The sequence below is a fragment of the Nicotiana sylvestris genome, chromosome 11 (assembly GCF_000393655.2).
Source record: "Nicotiana sylvestris chromosome 11, ASM39365v2, whole genome shotgun sequence".
Lineage (NCBI taxonomy): Eukaryota > Viridiplantae > Streptophyta > Magnoliopsida > Solanales > Solanaceae > Nicotiana > Nicotiana sylvestris.
In genome coordinates this window covers 146,174,285-146,184,841 of record NC_091067.1, presented here as the reverse complement: position 1 = coordinate 146,184,841, position 10,557 = coordinate 146,174,285, and the positions used below count along the sequence as shown (strand labels likewise).

Below are 10,557 nucleotides of genomic sequence, written 5' to 3'. Positions count from 1 at the left end.
TAAAACCAGAGATGACCTTTAGGGTCATCACACTTAGTTTCTTGGAAATCTAGAAGCAGAACACAGTTTCTAGGAGTTCAGCAGAGGCAGAATTTAGGAGTATGGCCTCCACTATTGCAGAACTTTCATGGTTGGTTGGGCTATTCAAAGAGTTGGGAGTTACAGTTCAGCTACATGTTACCGTGCGCTGTGACAGCAAAGCAGCTATTCAAATAGCTGCCAATCATATCTTTCATGAACCACAAAACAAATTGATATTGATTGCCACTTTGTAAAGGAAAAGCTGCAACAACACCTCGTTCAGACTCATCACACCAACACTAAAGCACAATTGGCAGATATCCTCACCAAGGGTCTTGGAAAGGCACAACATTAGTTTTTGCTTAGCAAGCTGGGGGTTGAAAACTTGTTTTTACCCTCCAGCTTGAGGGGGAGTGTTGTCATTAGTAGTGATAGTGGTGGTTAGCTTTATTAGTTGTTCATCTGTTAGTTATAACTAATTTAGACTATGCTAGAGTTATAGTAACTAGAGTTAGCTTTAGTAGTAATCACAGTTAGGTTAACTTTCACACATTATATATACGCATGTACAGATACATATTATACTTGGAATAGAATATTACAATTTCTCTCTCCTCTTCTAGAATATTCCTTGAGATTCATTTCTGTAGCAGCCTTCCTCTTTAGCTAACGGTGTTCAGCGTAATCACCATGGCAGAGATCCATAGATAGCTGAATTCAACATTATGAACATGCTCTTCATGCTCCAGATTCCACGTGTGGGATCACTGAGTTTGTTGTTGTTGTGTGCTCCTCAGGGAGGCATTTTTGGAGATTCTTTTTGATAATGAGTAACCATCTTAACTAGATATGTGGTTAATGTAAGTTTCTTGCAAATCTAACCTAATCAGAAGGAGAAATTCACAATTGAAACAAATAATTATTGCATCGAAAGCAAAAACATAAAGATATACAAATTTGGAATAAAATATTTTGTATATTATGTAGAAACAAGAAGAAATACAAATTTGGAACAAATAGATTATTGTATACTATTGTGGCAATTAACAGTTGAAAAATACCCACTAAGAAATTAATTTTTCAGTTTTTTCACTTACACGTTTCCTAAAAGAGAGTATTCACGCTCTTTATGTCACGGAAGGGGAGGTCAAGGCTATAATCAAAGTGCTAAGTTCAGGGTGATAATCACTATCAAAATAGTTTTAGTATGCACTAAATATGTCAATTTAGAGGGGTCCGATCTACTTTACCAAAAAAAAAGGCTAGATTTGAGAGTCAAACGTTGTGCCGTGTATGGTTCATATTCTCTATCCATTTCTTTTATTCGTCTGTGTTTCTTGGACTGCAGTGTTATACAGTATCAAAATGAATAGCTTCGAATGTTTTGTTGCACGTAGAGAGGACTTGTAGAGGGGAGGGTAAGGCAATTAAAACTCAAAAAAATTAGAGTTTAATTTCTATATACACAAAAAAAAAAACAGTCTGATACACTAAGCTCCCGATATGCGCGGGGTCCGGAGAAGGGCCAGACCACAAGGGTCTATTGTACGCAGCCTTACATTTCTGCAAGAGGTTGTTTCTAGGGCTCGAACCATGACCTCCTGGTCACATGACAGTAACTTTACCAGTTACGTCAAGGCTCCCCTCGCACATTTACGCCAACTTTACCAGCAGCTTTTCTATACACACAGACAGTGTAAATTTATAAAATTAAAACAAAAAAGATTGGTACGTGAAAATAGGTTTTTCCAGCAGTCTGATGAGTCAATGCTGGTTGGCTTCATAACTTTATACACTACACTTCCATCTACCACTTCTTCCTATTCTTAAATGTTAGGCGATTTCAAATCTGCTGCTTTAAAACTTACTCTCCGTACACCACCATAATAACTTTCTGTTCAGACCAAGGCATGCACAAAATAAATTCTAGAGAAGGAAACTAATTATTTTAACAGCTTGTTTGGATGGTCGTTACATGTCGTTTCATAATGTATCGTATTGTATTGTATATAGTTTGATGAATAAAATGTTTGAATAGATTGTATCGTTTGCCATCATTTCATGATGTCACGCACCGAAAATATGAAGAAGAAACTTGCAATATTACTAAGAAAAAATAAGATACGGAGTAGAATTATTATATAAAAAAGTAGGGTAAAGTAAAAAATGTGATTATTTAATAATAAAGAAGGGCAAAATGAGAGAAAAAAGCAAGGTAATAATGTTGCCACACCAAATCTGTCGTTACATAAAGTGGCACTTTTCGTCGTTACGTAACGACAGATTTAACAATACGATACAATATGATAGGCAACAACCATCCAAACAAGCTGTAGATGAGAAAATTAATTTGGAAATGCAACTGTGAAAATAATTGGTATTATTTAAAGTTCAAAGTGATTATTAGGATGCTTTTGTTAATTCAGAAAGTTGAAAGAAGTTAATATTTCTTTGTGTTATACCTAATTAATTAATGTGTTTGAATATATATTGCCTGTAATAAAGATTGTTAGAGTCAGGCACCGATCAGTTGGTGGGAGTTGGGAGAAGACAAAAAGCAGTAGTATTATATTTTCCAATTGCATTTATCCACATGTACCAACTTGGATCCTTCTTTTTATACTAAGACTTTGAATTAGATTTCTTATCAACCAAAAACCTAAAGTGTGCGACGTACAAAAAACCCTAAGCTATTTTCCTTTCTCTTTATCCTTTTGTCTTTGACTCTTCTTCTTCTTCTCTTTCTCATGGATCTCATTTCCAATTTGTTTTATGGTCTTCCTTTCTTTTATCTCCTCTTCTTGATATGGAAGATTATAGATCGAAAGAGACACCAAAATTGTTACATTTTGGACTACGAATGTCACAAGCCGACCGATGATCGAATGCTTAGCACAAAATTTTCTGGTGAAGTAATTAGAAGAAACAAACACCTTGGCTTAAATGAGTACCAATTCCTCTTGAAAGCAATTGTGAGCTCAGGTATTGGGGAGCAAACATATGCACCAAGAATGGTTTTTTATGGTCGTGAAGCTTGTCCTACATATGAAGATGGGATTTTGGAAATGGAAGAATTTTTCCATGATAGTATTGACAAGGTCTTGAAAAGAAATGGATTTTCCCCTAGTGACATCGATGTTCTCGTGGTGAATATATCCATGTTAACTTGTATGCCTTCTTTAGCTGGTCGAATAATCAATTATTACAAGATGAGAGAAGATATCAAGGTGTATAATATCACCGGGATGGGGTGCAGTGCTAGTGTCATAGCGATAAATATCGTGCAAAGTATTTTCAAGAATGAGAAGAACAAGGTTGCACTTATGGTGACATCCGAGTCCTTGAGTCCAAATTGGTACACAGGGAATAATAGATCTATGATTCTTGCTAATTGTTTGTTTAGATCAGGAGGGAGTGCAATTCTCTTGACAAACAAAGTGGCTTTGAAAAATAAGGCCATGTTCAAGTTGAAATGCCTTGTTAGAACACACCATGGTGCAAAAGACGAAGCTTATGATAGTTGCATACAAAAAGAAGATGATCAAGGTCACATAGGTTTCCACCTTGATAAAACACTACCAAAGGCCGCGACAAAGGCACTAGTCGATAATTTGAAAACAATTGCACCCTTAGTTCTTCCAGTGAGAGAGTTACTTAGATTTGCAATTGTGTCACTTGTGAGAAAAATGAATTGGGGTTCAACAAAAGGAGGAGCTAGGCCAGTGATCAATTTCAAAACAGGTGTGGATCATATTTGCCTTCATACAGGAGGAAAAGCAGTAATTGATGGAGTTGGGACAAATTTGAATCTAAGCGAATATGATTTGGAGCCAGCAAGAATGACTTTGCATAGATTTGGTAACACTTCAGCAAGTAGTCTTTGGTATGTATTGGGTTATATGGAGGCTAAAAAAAGATTAAAGAAAGGTGATAAAGTGCTTATGATTAGCTTTGGTGCAGGGTTTAAGTGTAATAGTTGTTTGTGGGAAGTGTTAAGAGATTTGGGAAATGAAAATGTTTGGAAAGATTGCATTGATAATTATCCACCAAAAACTTTAGCAAATCCTTTCTTGGAGAAATTTGGATGGCTACATAATGAAGATCCAAACACTTTTGTTGTTCCAGAGGACTATGTTATTCCTGATGACTAAAGAAAGAACAATATCCAACTTTCCTTCTCTTTAATTTTATTTTATTTTATTTTTCCATTTGCAACAAGATGTATTACTTTACAGTATTATTTTTCTCATTAGGTTTCTGGGTTGGGATTTAATCTATAGAATTGATAATTTCCTTTACTGATTTTTTTTTCGTATGTAAAACGAAAATTTGTTCTTGTTGATCGATTGGTGATTCTACCAAGACTTATCATTCTATTGTTGTTAATGTTAGCATTCTTCTTTCTTTCTTCTTTTTTTCCATTACTAGTTAAATATGTTGTTCACGACAGAGGGTGAACTGATGAGGCAAATCAAGGCGAAAGTCGAAAGACTAATAGGCTAGGCTGACAAGCTTTCAAAGAAGAGGTGCACATGACACTTGAAAATTCCATATATCAGAAAAAGTAAGGTACTATATAAGACAAACTATGTTCATATGACATGCACGCTTTTAGACTCGATGCAGTGTTTAAGCAAGGGAAATCCATGAAATTTATCGAGGCCAAAGTAGACAATACGTGACAGTAAACAACATTGTTTGGGTGTTTTTGGATCTTCTGGGAAAGGAAGCAGCTACGTATACTCATTTCTCCATACCCCACTTCCCTTAATGACTGTGTGAAAATTTATTTTGAATTCATGACTTGTTGTGTGTCCAACTAAGACAATATTTAATATGCACATGAGAAACGAAACTTCAATATCCAAAGTAGTCCCAACAGTATCATTAAAGTTGAGTTGTGCTTGCATAATTGGTCCTCTTCTTAGGAATTTAATTTGAAGTATGAAACCTAATTTTATCGCGCAATTTATGCTCCTTAAAGTGTTTTCACTATTATGGCTATAGGCGGACCCAGGATTTGAGCGCGACGGGGGCACCATTGTATGCTAATCACCAGCGATAAAATTCTAAAGAAGAAAAAAAAATACCGAATATACATATATAAGAGAAACAGAGATTTCTTCGCAAAATGGGTGCTATGGGAAGAGAATGAATAAAATTAATTAAGTTAACTATTGTGTATTAGTATAAATAAAAAAAATAAAAAAAGAAGATAAAAGTAAAAAAAATAATTTGCTATTAAATATAAATTATATTGTAATCAAAGAACTAAAATATTAATAAAGTTAACTATTATATATTAGTACTAAATTATAATTGAATTAAAAAAAAGAGATAAAAGTAAAAGATAAAGCAATTTGCTATTAAATATAAATTATATTGTACACAAAGAATAAAAATAGAAAGGAGGGGAAAAAAAGCTAAAGGGCCAAAGGGGGTTTCGAACATACGTCCCCAGCAAAGTTGGGAATTTAAGGCCACAAATCAACCACTTCACTCATCCGCCTCTTTGTTTTTGGGGGCACACTTAAAATATTTAAGGGGTCTAATATATATATATATATATATATATATACAGAGTTTTTGCCGAGACTAACGGAGTCACGTGACCCCTCACCTCACCGCATAGGTCTGCCTCTGGCTATAACCTTATCGGTAACGATTACATGTACTGACTCCCTATTTAATCTGCTCAGAAGGCATAATCTAACTAACCCATTCAGTGGGTGACACGTGACAATCTTCTAGAGACTACCATTATTTATCAGCTAACATATCTAATGTAATATCTAAATATTGGGCTGACTCTCTTAACTACTGATGGCCTATACTGACTACCTTGGTGGCCCAACTATCCTAAGCCCAAGTTGCCTCCTTGTTCTCTATATTACATCCCCCTTAAGAACCCACTCCCCTATCCTCTGCCATTTATGGATCAAAATTGGGAAATTGAGATTTCAGAAATGAATAATCTTCCCAAGTGGCTTCTTCAGGCGACAAATTAGTCCACTGTACCAGGACTTGGGTGGCTGCACGATTTCCTTTCTTGACCATTCTTCTATCCAAGATGGATAGTGGCTCCATGCGGATTTGTCCATCTTCAGTACAAAATGGGGGATCTTGAGCTATAAAAGTTTTGTCACCCACCTTCTTCTTTAGCTGAGATACATGGAATATTGGGTGAATTTTGGAGTTTTGAGGGAGTTTGAGCTCATAAGCAACCTTGCCTATTTTGCGCACAATCTGATATGGACCATAAAACTTGGCTAACAACTTCAAATTCTTCCGCACCGCTACTGAGGATTGGCGGTAAGGTTGCAACTTCAAAAATACCCAATCCCTCGCTTCAAAGGTCCTCTCACTTCTTCTAGAATCTGCATAAAGCTTCATTCAATTCTGAGCCTTGGATAGGTTGTCTTGTAGTATGCGATTCAGTAGTTGCCTTTCCTTCAAGGCCTGATCCACTGAGTTAAGTTTGCTCTGGGCAACTAACTTAAAACTGGGTAGGGGTGGATCATAGCTGTACATGGCCTTAAAAGGAGTCATGCCGATGGCTGATTGAAAATTGGAGTTGTACCAAAATTTTGCTTGAGATAACCATTTGCTCCACTCTGATGGTTTATGTTTGGTCATGCAACGGAGATAGGTTTCCAAGAATCTATTGAGTATCTCCGATTGGCCATCCGTTTGTGGGTGATAAGCCGAGCTTGGCTTCAATTGCACTTGTAGTCCTTTAAATAGTTCCCGCTAGAAATTGCTCATGAAAATAGGATCTCTATCTGGCACAATTGAGCAGGTAATGCCAAGTAATTTGCATACGTTATTGAGAAACAGCTGGGCGAGTTGAGGGGAAGTATAGGGGTGGTAAGGGCGAAGAAATGGGTATACTTAGAGTATCGATCGATGACCACCAAGATTGAGTCTTTGCCATGTGATTTGGGCAGACTACACTTTCATCCTTGTTTCGTTGACAAACCTCACAATTTCTAACCAATTCTTTGACATCTTGCACAAACTTAGTCCAACAGAAGATAGTTTTAATCCTTTGGTAAATGCCATTTGCGGTTGAATGGCCTCCCCAAGACGATGTATGAAACTCAGAAACTAGCTTGTGCCTGAGTTGAGAATTTCTCCCTACCCAAATCCTCCCTTGGTGGCATAGTATTCTCTGTTGCAATGTGACTTCCAAGTCTCCAGTAGGTTGAATGCTCAATTGTGCAATGAATGCTTGAACTTCTGTATCATTTTCATAGCTTTCAAGCACTTCAGCTACCCATCTTGGTTGTACTACTGTAATGCCAAAACATTCTGCTCCTTCAGTTTGCCTGGACAAGGCATTAGCAGCAACGTTTTCCACACCCTTTCGAAAATGAATTTCATAACTAAGGCCAAGTAGCTTAGTTACCCCCTTGTGTTGAAGTGAAGTAGTGATCCTCTGGTCCTTTAGGAAATTCAAGCTAAAGTGATCCGTCTTGATGATGAAGTTATTTGGGTGCAAATAGTGACGCCATTTATCCACAGCATGTAGCAATGCTATCAATTCCTTCTCATAAGTTGACAACCCAAGGTGTCTTTGACTTAAGGCTTGGCTGAGATAGGCAATTGGACGCCCATTCTGCATCAAAACTGCCCCGATTCCTTTGCCACTAGCGTCCACTTCTACCACAAATGGGATAGAGAAGTTTGGCAGTGCCAAAACTGGTGCTCGAACCATGGCTTGCTTGAGTTCTTCAAAAGCCTGTGTGGCTTCTAAGGTCCATATGAAGTTCCCTTTCTTAAGTAGATCAGATAAGGGTTTGCTAATAATAGCAAAAACTTTAATGAACCTACGGTAGTAACCTGTTAAGCCCAAGAATCCCCTCAGCTCCTTGATCGATTTTGGTTGGGACCAATTTAGCATAGTAGATATTTTGCCCTCATCAGTACTTATCCCATGGCCTGAAATTATGTGGCCCAAATACTCAATTTTAGGTTGAGCAAATGTGCACTTTGATCTTTTTGCAAACAACTGATGACTTGCCAATAGTTCAAAAACCACTTGTAAGTGAGTGACATGTTCAGGAAGGTTGGCACTATAGACTAAGATGTCGTCGAAGAAAACCAACATGAACTTCCTTAAATACGGCCCAAAAATCTTGTGCATCAAAGCTTGGAAAGTGGCCAGAGCATTGGTGAGTCCAAATGGCATAACTCTGAACTCCCAAAGCCCATGGTGTGTCTTGCAGGCTGTCTTAGGTTCATCTCCTTCCTTCATCATAATTTGGTGGTAACCCGAACGAAGATCCAATTTAGAGAAAAAATGTGCTCCACAAAGTTCATCTAACAAGTCCTCTACCACTGGTATTGGATACTTGTTTTTAATTGTGATGTCATTTAATCGTCTATAGTCTATGCATAACCTCCAACTAGCATATTTCTTCTTAACTAGTAAAACTGGTAAAGCATATAAAGAAACACTGGTTGTCACAGTTTGTGCTTGAAGCATTTCTGAGATAATTTCCTCGATGGCATTCTTTTGTTCAAATGAGTAGCGATGGGGCCTCAAATTGACAGGTTTAGAGCCTGGCAACAACTCTATGGCATGGTCATATTCCCGCTTAGGAGGAAGGCCCTTAGGCTCTTGGAATATTAAATCAAAACGGTCCAATAGTGCTTGTATCTGTTCCGGAATTTGTTCTTGGGCTTGGGCTGCCTTTGCACTTACCATCATTAATTGGGCCAAATAACTACATTGACCCTTTTTTACCATATGACCCAAGCTCCGTTCATTGACTGTTGTTACAGGGTCAGATTCCACTTGTCCAAGCAATGTAATTAGTTTTCCTCCTTGTAGAAAGAAATTCCTAATGGTCGAGTGGATAATAAGATTGGTGTAACAGTGTCAATCCAATCCATTCCAAGAACAATGTCACATCCGCCAACCTTGAGCAGCCTCAAAATCAAACACAAATGCCTCATCTTGCATAGTCCAAGTGAATTGATTAGTCACTTGAGTACAAGGAACACGCTGGCCATTGGCAACCTTAACCATCATCAGCCTTCGCAAATAAGTTAGTGGGGCAGCACAAGCCTTCACCATTTGAGGGTCCACAAAGCTGTGGGTGGACCCACAATCAATGAAAATCAGTAGTTTTTGTTTCTTGGCCCATCCTACCAATTTAATTGTAGATGGGGCTTTGTTGTGGCCCAAGAGAACATTAATGGACACTTCTTCTTCTTGGGCCTCGATTTCCCCTTCCATTTCTGGTTCAGGTATCTTGTCCTCCGCATCACAAAATTCTTCTCCCTCCATTGCGTTAAGTGGCTTGGGCTTGCATATGTGGCCCGGAAAAAACTTATCATGACATTTAAAACAAAGGTTTTGTTCCCTCATTTGTTCAATGGTTAAATTCCGCTTGGTGGGCTGTTTAGTGGTGGTTGTTGTAGGTGGGCTTTTGGGTAGGGGGTAGGCAGGGCAAGGCGGGCTGTTTGGTAACTTGTTTTGGGCCCAAAATGTGTGGTAATTTGCTTGTAAAGGGAATTAAATGATTGCTCATGTAATTTGGCACATGTGTATGCATCCATTAGAGTTCTAGGATTTGCAAATTGCACCAATGTCATTATATCCGGTTTCAATCCCCCGATAAAACAAGTCATCAAGTATGGTTCATGTAGTGCGGGATTAATGGTAACCATTAGGCAACGCAATTCTTCAAATCGACGTTGATACATCTCCACATCCTTAAGTTGGTCCAACCTGTTAAATTCTCTAACAATATTAATTGGCATAGTATTACCAAAACATTGGCAAACATCCCAACAAAACAAGGCCCATGAGACATTGCCCCCATGGTCCAATATATAGATATCAAACCAATTATCCACATGATCCTTTAAATGAATGGCCACACAGTGCATTTTTGCCTTGTCCGGAATTTGATAAAGTTGAAAACATTTCTCACAACGTCTAATCCAAGCTCGAGGGTTATTCTCATCAAATTTCGGAAATGTAAATCTGACTTTTGGTAGTCATGAGCTTAACCAACCTGAATCTGGCCCATTAGGATTAGCAGGAGCCCATCCGGTTTGTGTTTGGTTAAAAGAGCCAAAAGGAACGAGTGTGTTTTGTAGTAAAGGTCCAGGAAAAGTCATGGGTTGAGGGAAGGTTATGGGCTCAGAAAATTGGCCCGGGACTGGAAAGGCTATAGGGTTATTTGGGCGATATGTAGTAGCAGCAGGGTTTAGTGGAGGAAGGGAAGTAGGGCAAGAACTGAGTTCAGGGATAAGAGGGTTAGCTGGGCTCGCACTCAAATTTTGAGAACTGGGTGGTGGCGTTTTTAAGGCCCCGTGAAAACTTGTACTCAAAACTGGGTAGCTCGTGGTGCCAAGTCCCGAATATATGTTAGGAATGTATAAAATTAAGCGACCCGCGGTTCAGACCCTTTTGGTACTGATCTATATTATAAAAAGTCAAGAAATACTGTTTTCCAGGAAATGCACTGCGGTCTAGAATACGGTCGCATAACAGATATGCGGATAGCATAATCGACGCAA

General features: G+C 38.2%; 2 protein-coding genes across 2 annotated transcripts; one reads left to right on the top strand and one right to left on the bottom strand.

Moving 5' to 3' along the window:
• The first annotated feature begins 2,621 nt into the window (after positions 1 to 2,621).
• On the top strand, positions 2,622 to 4,397 carry LOC104231087 (3-ketoacyl-CoA synthase 3-like). The gene has a single exon (XM_009784019.2). The coding sequence runs from the start codon at positions 2,769 to 2,771 to the stop codon at positions 4,170 to 4,172; it is 1,404 nt and encodes a 467-aa protein (XP_009782321.1). The 5' UTR covers positions 2,622 to 2,768; the 3' UTR covers positions 4,173 to 4,397.
• A 1,555-nt stretch (positions 4,398 to 5,952) lies between these two features.
• Positions 5,953 to 6,414, bottom strand: LOC138881801 (uncharacterized). The gene has a single exon (XM_070162077.1). The coding sequence runs from the start codon at positions 6,412 to 6,414 to the stop codon at positions 5,953 to 5,955; it is 462 nt and encodes a 153-aa protein (XP_070018178.1).
• Positions 6,415 to 10,557: the final 4,143 nt, after the last annotated feature.

What these genes read in the sequence shown, in the direction of transcription:
- LOC104231087 (XM_009784019.2), top strand. Translation starts at nt 2,769, where the DNA reads ATGGATCTCATTTCCAATTTGTTTTATGGTCTTCCTTTCTTTTATCTC.
- LOC138881801 (XM_070162077.1), bottom strand. Translation starts at nt 6,414, where the DNA reads ATGAAGCTTTATGCAGATTCTAGAAGAAGTGAGAGGACCTTTGAAGCG.